Below are 14,618 nucleotides of genomic sequence, written 5' to 3'. Positions count from 1 at the left end.
TGACGCAGAGCACTTCCTGCTGACTAGTGGAACACAGGAGATAACACCATACACACACACACACACTGCAAATGTAGCCGTCTATACATATACAGAGGGAGGGACAACATGTATCACTGAGTCTAAACAGGACAGTGTAGATTAACATAAACTATTGAAGATATACACATTCAAACAGCAGACAAATCACATATTGATGGATTTCTAGCAACAAAGAAGCACAAGCTCAGTGAGTCTCTCAACTCTCTCCAACACTTTCAAACACACACATGGTCTGCAGCAGCACTCCGAGCCAGAGGTCATGACACCGACACGTGAGCTACACAAAGCAGCTGATAGACATCTCTGTCTTGCGACATGGACAACCACACTGGAAAGGTCAGCATCTGTTTTATTCTTCTTTTTTTTGTTGCATGTTTATTTTTATGCAAAAATGTTAAATATGATCATTTTTGTCATTCTGCTGATGGGACAGAGTTGTGTGTTTACAGGCTGTACAGATACAGAAGGTTACTCAGTAAATGTTCTGTGGGTGGTGCAATGACGATTTGTGTCTGTTAGTGATGCTGCTGAGCAGTAACATTAGGTTACAATTACTTAATTGTAGTTTTTTTCAAGTCACATTGTTAAAAAACTTAAGCCAACATCTGCAAATCACTATACTTTTGCAGCACATTTTTCAAATGCTAGCACACTGAAATTTACAGTCAAAACTGAATGATGCATTTCTGCTGCAGCCACATTGGAATCTATAGAAACAAAATATTGACAACAAAGTGAAACTTTTAGGAAGCTTATTTTGAGACATGTATGTGTTTTGGAGGTGAGATGAACTGTTGCACAGACTGTGTGAAGGGTTTTGAAAAGGTAGCTCCTGTTTTTACCAATGCTTTAGTGCGTTAGCAATTGAAAAAGAAACTGTGGTAGTTGTCACGCGTTAGGATTTAATTTTGGTTTTACAAAACCTAATTTCACTGTTGTAAAAATCAAAAGGACCACTCTATGTGCCTCCCAGCATCCCCGGCCCTTTAAATATCCCATTCCCATGCAGAGTCACGTACCATCCCAGTGTGATTTATGGTGCCACAAAGCCAGATTTCTCTCTCTCTGAAGTGTTGGGCCGGCGAGAATAATTGGCTCGGGTCACTCAGTGGACAGAAAAAGATCCGAATTAGTATGTTCATCATCATCAGAGGGAGACTGAGAGGATAATGGAGGGAAGAGGGAAAGAAAAAGAGAGACATTATTATACGAAAGGCTGGCAACCCAACAAAAGAAAATCAGCCAAGAGATTTTAGCTGGATTTAAGCAACACTGCATGAATTCCCCTTATACTTTTCATTTGACATGGCGACGTGAGTGTTGATTCTCTATGTTTAGAGCGATACATTGCTTTTGGTGGGAGACAGGCAACTTAAAGTGACACATGGGATGGAGAATCATACGTCGTAATGTTACTTCACTTCATCTTTGCAATATGCCATGCCATGTCAAAGAGCATGGGAGTCTGAGAGTTAGCGTGACCCAGCAGTCAAAGCAGGACACGCAGGGAGATGGACAGCAGGCAGGGGTTTTCCCAAGCCATGGTCGAGCTCTCACAGTACTCCACGAAAAAAACAAAAAACATTCATGGATTTAGGAACTTGTTTAGATGACTCGCTCTCCTTTTATGATGCCTCATTGGACAGAAGAGTGACTTCATTTGAGTCTCTTAAGTGCTAACTAAACACTTGTGAGATATTTATGAGCCATGCCAGTTTGGCTCTGTTCTTAATGTAAATTACGGACCTGTAGTATATGATCGGAGTCTCTGTGCCGTCTACTGAAGCCGCCACAGCCGGGTGTGTCACTGAAGGTTTGGCTGAATTATGTCTTGACAAATTAGTTTTTGCTCGATGACTTTTGTCTTTAACTCCTCACATAGGGATATAAAAAAAAAGCAGCATGTTATAGTAATGAAGAGAAATATAATTTCATTGAATGCATCTTAAGTGCGCAGCAGTACCAAAAACAGAAGTAAAACTATTGGCCTGTTGTGGGTTTTGAGGACAGGCTTTGTTTATGTATTTTGGTTCGGGTGACTCTGGTGGGTTTCACTCAAAGACACTCTGTGTAGTTCCCTGATTTGCGGCTGTGGTGGAAAATTCTCATTTGGGATTTGAGTACACACTGCTTGAAAGCCTCGCAGTCAACACTTCATCAGTGAGTCAGGTCAAGTAACTCACTTCACACAACGGGTGCATGCATATACACAAACAGTCACTGACAAAGACACACTCTCTCTAAAGCACACACACACACACACACACACATACACTCTCTCTCTCTCTCTCTCTCTCACACACACACACACAGTTTAGGCCTGCCTCACCAATCAGAGTGAACTGTAGTGGGTCCCCCAGAAGTGGGTGGGAGAGCTGTTGAAACAGAAGTCTGTCTCAGGACGAACAAAGTTTGTGTTGGTGGTTTGGAGAACTTTTCTGCTTACTATTTCTCTACAACCATTTTTCTTTCTTCTTTTTTCATCTTATTGCTTTTTTTTTCTCTTTCTTTTTTTTTTTTTTAACTCTGGGGTCTATTTGGGGACAACTTGAGTGTGGAATGGCTGAACTTGTGCGAATCCGTAAGAAACGACTGCAGATCCCCATCTCTAGGTAAGGCAGGGTTAAAAATGAGTACAGGTTATATCGTAATAATCCATTTTTCTACATGTTCGGCTTCTCACGGGCTTACTGGTCTCAAGCCAACATGCTAAACCTTTGAAATGAACACAGCTAGGTACCGTTTGATTTGGTCAATGTCTGTATCATATTCTGTTGGAGTAGGGTTCTTGTTTTGTATCAAAGAAAATAACGTGTAAAAACCACACCATGCAGTGAACAATGATGTGGTAATAATGCTGTGGCTTTTAAAGCATTTCATGACTGCACACATCCTCCATATGCTGAAAAAAAGAAGTTAATTCTTACATTCAAGACTTTCTCTGACTATCAGCATGTGCACAAACACTTGTTGCTCTCAGTGGTTGCACATCTCGCTCATGCTTCTGCAGTGGGAGGGAAATGTGCTGCAGATGTAATGGGTCATGTGGTTTTGTTTTGAGAAACACATTGCTTTATTAGTGTGTGCTTTAGACCCTTGGTGGTTTTGGGTTAGTATTTAGAACATAAACTGACACATTTCTTTAGAGTTCGCTATGCACACGAGATAATTCACAACACTTTTCACTTGCTAATCTGGTATGGATTTAACCTTTTTGTTTTCTTCTTGTTTTGAGATACATTATATAGAGAATTGTGCTGGCAAAAAGTGTAGATTTTTATAGCACTTTCTGATATGCACTTAGATTACCTCCAGGATGACACTACGCAGTGTGGAGATTAAACAATGTCCAAGCAAAAGGGAAATGTGTCCTTTGTCTCTGTAAACAAAGTTCCTCAAGTGCACTTGACGTGAAATTTCCTGTAAACGTCCTGTCAGCCGCTCTTCCACTGCAAACATTCACTCACTCATTGTCTAGCGTGTTATCCTCCACATGAGGGTCGCAGGGAGCGGGAGCCAATTCCAGCTGACATGGGGCAAAAGGTGGGGTACACCCCGGACAGGTCACCCATCTATAGCAGTGCAAACACGCAGACACTAACAACCATTCACTCACATTCACATCTTAAGTTAACAGACATCTTAAGTCTTCAGTTAACAGGAGAACCTGTCAAGTGTACATGAGAAAGGCCCTCAGTCAGACCGGGTTGGGAACCTGGGTCTTTTTGCTGCAGGGCAAAAGTGCTAGCCACTATGCCGCCATGTGCAAACAGTTGAAACAAAAAATACTGCGTTATCACAAAAGATTACTTGAGATTGAAAGTGAGCAGTGGTATTCAGACGCATGCTATTTTTATGACTCAACAGCTTTTGAAAGCTCTTGCCAGCGTGATAAACACTTGAAAAGCTGTGAGCGTCTCCTCCCTAGGAGTCGGCTCCACAGCGTAGCCTGGCACAGTTGGAACACAATTGTTCAGGGTATCATACAGAGAGCCCAAAATGTTTTAGGGGAATTATCTGTGGCACAAATGTGTTATCATATCAAATAAACCTTTTGTTCAAACAGCCAGGGAGAAAATAAAATCTTATCAAAGTAGGAAGATTCCAGAGAACTTTCACGTGACACTGCATCAGCGTATGAAAGCTTTTGGATTTATCAGTGAGATGAGGTTGCATAAACACACTGCAGGTGGGTTACACTGTAGGTGACATGTGGTCTAAGCATTTACTCTGCTGACTATTTGTCTTTGGTGAAAGTCTCTGAACCACGAGCAAGAAAAACATTTTCAGATGAGAGCAGAATGTGTCCCAAAAATGCAAAAATATAATTCTTCACTGAGCCAACTTTGACAAAAATATGGGTTACATAAGCCCCTGACCATGGGAATTTTTTTTTTTTTTTTTTTTCATGGAAAATTTGGCACTAACGATGCCTTTTTTGCCACTGGCAACTGAAAGCAGCTTGGCATTTAAATTGTTTCCAAATGAACTTTTTCATGAGGAGTTTTTCACCCTGATGTCACTTCTCAGACCTTTGCACTTTCTCCTGACAGCAACAAGTGCTGACAGTTTTCAGAGGCTCTTGTTTAGAAGGCTGCCATTTTGTTCAAATAGACTTTTCTTCTGGAGCTAACTTCTATGACTGCACCCACTGTGAGTAAAGGTTACTGCAGGTGTAGCTTTTAACCATTTCCACAAAAAGTTTCCTATTGCTTTTATAACGTTGGGCATGTTTCAGGGGTTTTCATGTACGTTTGATTTGATCACTTCCACGTTAATGATTTTGCTTCTGTTCAGGTTGAGGGGCATTCTGAAGCAGCTGGAGGAGAAAGATGTCGACTTTGAAGACATCAAAAAGAATCTGGATTTCACAGCATCATTACTGGAGGCAGTTTACCTTGACGGAACAAGGTTTTTTATTTATTTTTTGTATTTTTATTTCTTTATTTTTTTCCCAGTCTCATTGAGATTAAGTTTCACACCTCTTTCTTGTAGCCTCTCTATCTCATTACATTACATGTCATTTAGCAGACGCTTTTATCCAAAGCGACTTACAATGGAATCAAGTACAATTTAGCCAGGGGTGGAATCGAACTTGCGACCATGATGTCTTTGGTACACAAGGTAGGGTCTTAACCACTGAGCCACTCCACCATATATTTTGAAGGATGTAGGTTATGACTGGGTCATGATTTATTTTTACACTGTGGGTAACTGAGTGGACCAGCGTGATCTGAGTGATTTCTCTAGTTGTCTAGTTTTCTGAGTACCACACGGTCAGGCTAACCACCGGTAACAGAATGTGGGTTTCTGCTGAAGCCTGGAACAAACTCAACACAGGAAAAAAAAAAAAGGTCAAATTGTGACTAAAATGCATCAGATGTATTAATAGGGAAACACAATGTGACACGATAGCAGCACAGTATGCTAGTGATAACAGAAGAACCAGTCTACCCTCCAGCACCAGAATTTAATTGGTTTGAGCACGACTGCAGACGAGAGACCAGCAATTATGTTGATGGCAATTGCAGCAGCTTGACAGCAGCATACAATATTATGGGGAAATTATGTTGAAAATTATGCTTGAACTGGGAAACAGGTATGGGTCAAAGCTATCCACTAGCTTATACTTTTCTCAGAACTCTGACTTCAGGTTGAGGACATTATCCTACAAATGTCTAAACATGGTTGCTGTCAATTCTTACATCCATGATAAAAGCTGGAATTCTGTCCAAGTGTAATTCTCTCAAAAACATTAAAAACTTAATGTAAATAAAACAAAAAAGTCCAGGGTATGACAGCTCCCCATGACCCCATGGAGGATACCTTTCTAGACCAACAGAAAGAGCAAGAGGGCAAAAAAAGAAGGGAAAATGTCTCTATTTCACAGTCTATTTAAACCTGCATGCTTTATGGTTAAAAATAATGGAAAAAGAGATCACACTTCATTGTTGGACTCTGTACAGTATCTTAGCCAGTGACAGAAATGTGCAGAAGTCCAGGCTATACACTATATTTCTGTCTATATTTCTTTTATATTTCATCCCATGTTTGTCACAGATTTTTCTTTTTCATACCACAGCAATCAGTGTTTGTGTCTATGTGTGTGCCTGGTTGCGCTCACAGGCAGTGCCTGGAATCTGAAGACGATCTTCAGCAGCTGCAGTCCGACGGCGTGCCCTCAGAGGTCACCGACTGGCTGGCGTCCACCTTCACCCAGAGGGTGCGGCGGCCTGCGCGACGCACAGATGAAAAGCCCAAATTCCGCAGCATCGTCCATGCAGTGCAGGCGGGGATATTTGTGGAGAGGTATATCAACACTCTTGCTCATTGTAATATATTTTGGGATCATAAAAAAGGGTTGATGCTATTATAGCCAAGTGATTTTTGGCACAAACATTAAACAAATCCTGTGTAATTGTGTCAGAATGTTTACAGTAACGATGCAGCTTCTGTAGCACAGCTCTGTGTTTCCTTTACGACGCATAGGTGTAATAATACCAGGAAACGATTATCATGTACCATAGAACTTCCATTGTAAATGATTCAAGTGCTATAACTCTAATTTAAGTTCATACAGTGATGTTACAGACAAAATACAGACGGCTCCAACACACTGTGAAACATTATCCTCCTTCTCTCTTGAAAACATCCTTCCAAAAGGGGACAGGGACTTTGGATAAATTTTATAAACAGCCCCTGAGTCGAGTTCACTGCACAGTGTCAACATGTGAACTTTAGCTGAACTCAACATAAACATTGCATTATTCCAGGATGTTCAAGAGGGCCTACACTGCAGCCATGCCCGACCAACCTGTGGCGGTCGTAAACTGCCTCAGGGTAAGCCCCAACTAATCATAAATCTCACAGTGAATCGTGTGTTCATGAAATAAATCGGACATCACAAAAGAGCCAGTATACACGGCACAAGTATGCGTTATTAACGCCGTCACTTTCCCTTTTTTTCCCTCAGGATGTTGACCGCTGGAACTTTGATGTGTTTGCTCTGAACGTGACCAGCTCTGATCATGCACTACAGACTATTTTCTTTGAGCTAGTCACCAGATATGAGCTCAACAGCCGTTTTAAGGTCTTTCAGTTTGAGATTTAAAATGCACATCATGGCACACTTTCTGTACTGTTAGTTTGTGGTTAAAATAATATTACTTTTCTCACTGCCCATTAAAATGGACCCTATTGTTGTGTTATAATGAGTAGATATATTGGGTCTCATCAATATGTGGTGTTGCCGCATGGTGAATACAAACTGAATGCTGGATTTTTAAATGTAATGCTACATGTTGCAGATACCCATCGGTTGCCTGACAGAGTTCTTGTCTGCACTTGAGAGAGGATATTGCAGACACAACAACCCTTACCACAGTCACGTCCATGCTGCTGATGTGACGCAAACAATGCACTGCCTGCTGCTGCGCACTGGACTTGTGGTACTGGATCTCTCCACAATAAATGAATCTTAAAGCGAAGCATTTTAAAAAGCCATAAAACACTGGCATTTGCTACCAAACCTAACTCAACAACTGAGTACTATTTCCAGGCAAAGATCACCACATACACATTAAACTGTGTCTGTGTTCAATGCATTGGAGGAAACATCTGTGTAGTGCAACAGTGTGGCTCGTTTATGTTATTTGGTCACAGTTGACATGATCCTGTTAAAGTATATTATATATATAGCCTGCTATGCCTACAGCATATTTCTGATACTTTGTTTCATCTCTCTGTCTAAAAGCACTGGCTGACAGAGCTCGAGGTGATGGCTTCACTATTTGCCGCAGCCATCCATGACTACGAACACACAGGAACCACAAACAACTTCCACATCCACACAAAGTAAGCTCCTTTTCTGATGCTGTATTCTGTGTGAGCTGCAAAGCACCAGCTATTTATACTGATGCAACATCCTGTTATAAAATATTAGAACAGCAAAACTGGAGACAGAGAGAGAGAGAGAGAGAGAGAGAGAGATGCTAATGCAAACACAGTATTTTTAGATGTTGATTTTCCACATAAGAGGACTAAAGAACGCAGTCTCATGGCACCCATCATCATCATTATGCTTTACTTTGGGACTAAAGCGCAAAGATGCCTACTCATTCAAAGACAACATGTCTTGGTTACAGTTATCCAAACAGCATCTATCTAAAGGTCATTCTCCACCTACACACTGACAAACACTCACCGACTACAGGCTTGAAATACTGAGATAGTTACAAATCCTCATAATGGAAAAATAAATATTGAAAACATCTCCTGTAGCAGAAGACATTTCTCACTATCCTCCTACAGTTTCACCATTTACCAACAATTCCCCATTCAACATCAGTCAACATTTGACACTGCAAACAGCTTCGTGTCGTGCAGCCTCTGGATCCACAAAGCTCAGAAACTCAACTCAAGGCTGGGGGCATTGCATGACTCAATGGCTCAATGACTTTTTAAGGTTCGTCCACAAAAGTCATGTCTCAAAAGCTAAAACGCCTGTAACATAAAACCTTCCTTGTGTGTTTGGGCACTGTAAGTTTCCTATAATAGAGTGTCAAAATAACCATGTAATTTGTTGTTAATTGCAGGATGAGAGGAGCCTGTGTCTAAATGTTCACTTTGTCATTTTGTCATTAATTATAATTGGCTGGCTGGCATAGATCACAGTCACTGCACAGCGACTAAATTAAACGTGCAAATAAATAGTTTCCAGACAAGTGAATCATTCCAAACAAATACATGTCCCGAAAACAAACTATTTTGTGGGGTTATCTGGGGAGAACACAAGAATGTATTATTCAGTTTCAAAGCATTATTTCTATTGTAATGATTTAATTATTGAACCACCACAAAATCTTATTGCCATTTCAGAGCACCTCAACCCACATGCACCTTAACCAATTAAAAAATAACAACTCTAACAAATAAAATGAACATTTAACCAAATGTCATCTTCAAAAACTTTCTCAGCAGAATATTAGTTGTTGATTTCATTGTAAAGACTGGAAGAAGATTCAATATAATCAATAAAGGAAAGAATAAACAGTGTACGTAGTCACCACTTTTGCACATCAAATTAAACAGTCAGATTATGTAAATGATTGATTACCCGTCTATTCATATCTGTCTCAGTGCCTACCCTCTCTTGCTCTCTCAGTGTCTGACTTTGTTTTTCAGGTCAGAGTTTGCCTTGACATACAACGACCGATCGGTACAGGAAAGCCATCACCTAAGTGCTGCATTTCGGCTTCTGCAGAATGAGCAAATGAACATCTTCATGAATTTGTCACGAGAAGAATGGATGTAAGATGACAAGATTTCTAATCAATGAAAATGAACTGAAACTTCAAGTGTACCCACTCAAAATAGGTTATTGGTTACAAAGTTTACCCTAAGTTTTATCAGCCATAAAAGCCAGCTGTTAAAATAAGAAAGAGTCCTATAAGAAGACTGTAAAACACTTGTGACTGAAGTCTAATGGGTCATTTTCTGTGCTATAGTCCTCAGTTTATAAAAACCATTAAAACACATTAGTGGGCACATGACCACTTACAGTAAGTTAGTCAGTCCCACACACGCCATACATTACTATGACTTGCTAAAACTACAGTTCTTTCAGTAAAATATATATATTTTTTAAATGTAAACTACAGTATACAGTATATATATTGTAGTAAACAGTACTTGTAGTATACAGGACTGAAAAATACATTTCATAAGTCAACAATATTGTGATATACAATAGAATGTACATACGTTAACCTCTAAAATATATAGTCTGTATTTCTTTAGGGCCTTTCAAGTCTTTAAGACCAATCCATTTACACCCTCATTCATACAATACATCTTTATACAGCACTTTTTCTATCACACATCTATATCACCCATTCATATCAGAAGCAATTTGCCAAGGGACACAATGGCAGGTGGAGTAGTGGAGCTAGGAATCGACCCCCGACCTCCTGGTGACTCACAGCCAGCCCTTTAGAACCAGTAGTTGAAAGTTATGGATTACAATAACGAAATAAGATCATATTCTGCAATGTAAATCTTCGACTATAACGTCTGAAATGGATTACAGTGTATACTGTCAAATTATATTCATACTGTATATAGAGATTTGCACATTCATGAAGGTTGATACTTGATATAAAGTATGATTGATACAGTATTAGAATATTGTATTTATTGAAGGGCTCTAAAATGTAATAAAATTACACCTCCACTATCTTTTTCTCATCAAGCAAGTACAACTACTAAACTCTATTTCTTGTATGTGTGTGTGTGTGTGTGTGTGTGTAGGGAGCTACGATCACTGGTTATAGAGATGGTTTTGTCCACAGACATGTCCTCCCACTTACTCCAAGTCAAAGCCATGAAATCCTGCCTACAACAACAAGAGCGGTAATGCCAATGTGACGGTGCTATTATTCACACTGTGCATGACACACATTTGACTTAAATTATTGAATTATGCTTTCTCCAGCAGGATTGATAAGCCTAAAGCGCTTTCTCTGTTACTCCACACGGCTGACATAAGCCACCCATCCAAGCCCTGGGCACTGCATTCACGCTGGACCAAATCCCTGATGGAGGAGTTTTTCAGGCAGGTAATAACGCTGATAGATTCATGATAGATTCATCAGGAGACTGACTGTGTAGAGAAATAATGACAGTGTTTGTCTGGAGAACTTAAAATCAAGTACAATAACAGGTAAAGAACCTGATTAATTTATCTAGCTTTGGTGATGAATACACTGCTGACCTCCATGGTTAATTTTGTATCTATGGAAGAAAAGCCCAAAGATCCCCCAACTGGGGGACCCAGAGAGTCTTGGGGTAATATTAATTTTAATAATAATATTGTGGAACACTGCATTACACACAAAATAATATAGTGATGGTGCACATCACATTAAACAGCAAAATATATATAAACTACAAGACTGTATAAACTATTTTAAATGTGAAAGCTCAAATAACAACTAAATGAATTACTACATATCAAACTTCGTACGGCACCGCTGTGTCAACCCACTCGCCACATAATCTGGATCTAACCTGACAACACTTAATCCAGAACACACACACACCACAGGCTACAACTCGAATGAAAGCAGAGACTCTACTGATTCTGAGGATATACGTCACAAAGCACTCCACACCAAAGAGAGAAAGAGAGATAAAAACCAAAGTATAAAGACAACAGAAATCGCTTCGCCGAACAACTGTTGTAAAATTGCTCTTACCTTTGATGTTTCTCCGTCAAAAAGTTGATATTTACAGCCAAAACGACGCTCTGTCTAGTCAGACGGACTTCCTGTGTTACACTCAAATTATTCCGGGCGTCTCAAACGGAGATTAGGACCCTGGGGAAGCATTACAATTACAGCAGGCTTGTACTGGGATACAGCTCAGTCCTGCCATCTTGTGTTTGTTTTTGGAACAGGAAATATATAGTTGAAACTTTGAAACAAAGCCATAAATTCTTTAATTGAACACTAATAGTGAAAATTAAATAAGTAATTTAATACATGAGAAAATTCAAATGGCACAGATGTTGCCAAAAATGTGCCAAATGAGACCTTGTCTGTACTTTCTATACTAAAACAAACTAAAACTAAAATGTTGTTTTGCTTCCCTTGATCAAAGTCCACCTTTGCAGAGATAATGGTCACATATTGTGCTATGGTTTCATAGAAGTTTAGAGCTGCAACTGCATCATTCCAAACATACTCATCCTGGGTTTTCTTTAGGCAAGCTTGAATTTTTTTTTTTTTTGTGGTGTGACATCTTCATTTACTCTTCACCAGTCGCACATGCCGTGATATTTACGCATCTTGACAAATCTCACAAGTGTTCCCTTTACTCTGACAAGTACACCTTGTGGTTGCAGATACTCATTTCATTATGAGTGTGCAATTTTCGAGCAGTGACCTACAAAATAGGCTGAGGGCTTAAACAAACAAACAGAGTATTTCATTTAATACAATCTCCTGTCTTTTTCATTAAATTATATGCTGTCAAATGCAGTACCAAGATTTAGCAGGAAGTCTATTTTGAGGTCACGTAAAGATCATTTTGTAACTTTCACTATTGCAGCTACCTTAAAAGTCTGTGGAATATAAAATGTTCCAAGAACCTGGTGTTGAGCTCTGCTATCTTTAAAAATAAGATGTTACAAACCTCTCTCTGACATGCTTCCTTTGTTTTTTGGGTTTCTTACATGATTTTGTTTGCTTGTAAGGTTCGGAATCAGCTGACCTTTAGAAAGTTATTTTCAGGTAATGAGTGGGATGCCCTTTAAGATATTTTCTCTCTCTGTCTGTCTTTGTGAGGGTGATAGAGAGGCGGAGCTCAACCTACCCTTCTCTCCTCTGTGTGATCGTAAAAGCACCCTGGTAGCTGAGTCCCAGATTGGTGAGTCTGACAAACACTTCCCAAAACCTTTATTCTTGTCAGTGATGTTTTTTTTTTTTACCTTGTGTGAACTGAGTACAGATTTTATTCAAGGTTCAGTATTACAATAATGAAATTTACTACCATTGTTGAACTCATTTGCATTTCTTTTCTGCTACAAAGTTATTCACACTTCACAATATTATAATATATTTGTTTTCACATGCTAATGTGCCAGCATTTATTCCTGCAGGTTTTATAGATTTCATTGTATATCCTACATTTTCTCTGCTGACGGACATGGCTGAAAAGATTGTTATTCCTTTGGTGGAGGAGAATCCTGGTCCACCAGACCCCTGTAACAGACACAGGTATTCATACAGACAAAACATGCACCACAGTCACAATAATATACCTTTTGGAATAAAAAATACAAAGTTTAGCTATGACACTGAATTAATGCGTACTGAAAACTGGAGCCTATGACACAGAGCTTTGGCAAATACATCTATTCACTTTCTTGTCGGGCATTAATGTTCATTAAATATGAAGCAATAGCCATAGCAGCAGTGGGGGAGCTAGACTTTTATACATGAGGTGGCTGCAGGGTGAGCAAGGCTTAATCAGGGAGCATTATACCAAGAAAGGAAATTACTGTGATCCTCTGATCTGGAACTTAAGGAACATGCGTTATTGACAATTTTTATAACCCCATGTTCTTAATGCTTCTCTCTCTCTCTCTCTCTCTCTCTCTCTTAAATAAATAAATAAAGAGTCACAAATAAAAGTTTGAAAATAAATAATAATCATTAAATGGAGAAGTGAACCATTATCTGCTGTGGAGGAAATGGATCGGCTCTAAGACGAATTTGTATATCTTATATCTTTTTTCATTTATAGGGACGAGAACCACACACTTTACTTTTGCCGTTAGATCAGATCAGAACCTCCTTTACAAGGAGGATATAATAAATATAGAAAAAGGTGTGAAAGTAAAAAGGTCTGGTATGAGAGCACTCTGTTATTTCTCAATAGTAATCTTTGGAAGGAAAGTTCCAGAGGTCTGCAGTGGAGTCTCGCCCACATCACAGCAGAGCTGGTGAGCTTCCGTTCCACGTGGACACGACACACCGAAGACAACAAGCTCCAATGGAAGGAAAGTGGCTCCAATGGTGGGTGACATTATTTAATTAAATGTCAGTGAATGATTTGTGTTCAGTCCCTTTAATGTTTAAATTGTTTTATTAAATTCAGAGTAATCTCATAAAGAGACAGATGAAGATACAATTTTCTTTTTCTTTTTCCCTTACAAATGTTCCTGTATCTCCCAATATCCTCAACCCTCCAGGATTTTCAGACCCAAGCCTGACGAGAGAACGAAGGACCAGTCAAGAAGAGCAGTCAGAAAATTCCCCCACCACAGTTTCGAACCAGTAGGCAAGACCTCACCTCCGCTCGTAACCTCTGTGATATATACATGTGTAGCCGACCGATTATCTATCAAGGTTAACTGAGGTTTGGAATGCCTTACTCTACTATACTATATACAGCAACAAACCACGGGTTTTTAATGAACTTTTAAGATCATCTTCCCAAGGTAAGATGCAGTATAGTCATAGAAATGTCCTGATGTCTTATCAAGTGTAGCATACTACCATAACTTAAATGCAAAAGTCGACATGCTGGCCATGTTACGGTATAGTCCATGTCATTAATTTAATTTGCCACCGAAAAACAAACACCTATTGTATGTTTTGTAGTTTGAACTACACACACACACACACATCATTTAATCATGCAATAAATATTGAAAATATATTATTTGCTATGTGTGCTGTTTGGCATGGATTATGTAAGAGGCGGGGCTTCTTAAACATTAAAAAAAATTCAACTCAAGCATCTTTTCTTGTCTTATTAAAACAAGTATTGGACTCTTGTTCTACATGCAAGCACAGCACTTTTTGCAAGAATGTCAAGCCAGGGAGGTTCAAAAGCATTAGGGGGGCCTTGAAGAGGGGGCCCTACATGAATCGATCCAAATCAATTAAGTGATCAGGCCTCGGGTGTTTCATACCACACTGTAACTGCAGAGACATGAACATAGAAGTAATAAAGAATTTAATGGGGTTTTTGCAAAATTATTGTTGCAGTGGATTTCTCAGCTAAACAGA

At 39.4% G+C, this 14,618-nt stretch overlaps 1 protein-coding gene across 4 annotated transcripts; it reads left to right on the top strand.

Moving 5' to 3' along the window:
- The first annotated feature begins 199 nt into the window (after positions 1 to 199).
- LOC131460253 (dual specificity calcium/calmodulin-dependent 3',5'-cyclic nucleotide phosphodiesterase 1B-like) lies at positions 200 to 14,343 on the top strand. Of its 4 annotated transcripts, none has more exons than XM_058630575.1 (14): positions 200 to 378; positions 4,840 to 4,953; positions 6,169 to 6,351; positions 6,816 to 6,882; positions 7,016 to 7,132; positions 7,350 to 7,490; positions 7,796 to 7,896; positions 9,226 to 9,351; positions 10,351 to 10,452; positions 10,538 to 10,658; positions 12,387 to 12,468; positions 12,701 to 12,818; positions 13,483 to 13,619; positions 13,796 to 14,343. In XM_058630575.1, the coding sequence occupies exons 1-14, from the start codon at positions 302 to 304 to the stop codon at positions 13,882 to 13,884; spliced, it is 1,575 nt and encodes a 524-aa protein (XP_058486558.1). In that variant the 5' UTR covers positions 200 to 301; the 3' UTR covers positions 13,885 to 14,343. The 4 variants fall into 4 exon arrangements, with proteins under 4 accessions (XP_058486558.1, XP_058486557.1, XP_058486560.1 ...); XM_058630574.1 differs by having other exon boundaries at positions 10,535 to 10,658; XM_058630577.1 differs by lacking the exon at positions 200 to 378 and adding an exon at positions 2,413 to 2,654.
- The last annotated feature ends 275 nt before the right edge of the window (positions 14,344 to 14,618 follow it).

This window comes from Solea solea, chromosome 6 (assembly GCF_958295425.1).
Source record: "Solea solea chromosome 6, fSolSol10.1, whole genome shotgun sequence".
Classification (NCBI taxonomy): Eukaryota; Metazoa; Chordata; class Actinopteri; order Pleuronectiformes; family Soleidae; genus Solea; species Solea solea.
Note: the sequence above shows the minus strand (reverse complement) of the source record. Positions and strands in the feature narration are given on the sequence as shown.

What these genes read in the sequence shown, in the direction of transcription:
- LOC131460253 (XM_058630574.1), top strand. Translation starts at nt 302, where the DNA reads ATGACACCGACACGTGAGCTACACAAAGCAGCTGATAGACATCTCTGT. An exon ending in TGGACAACCACACTGGAAAG is followed by an intron (nt 379 to 4,839) that starts GTCAGCATCTGT and finishes GCTTCTGTTCAG; the next exon opens with GTTGAGGGGCATTCTGAAGC. An exon ending in TGGAGGAGTTTTTCAGGCAG is followed by an intron (nt 10,659 to 12,386) that starts GTAATAACGCTG and finishes TGTCTTTGTGAG; the next exon opens with GGTGATAGAGAGGCGGAGCT.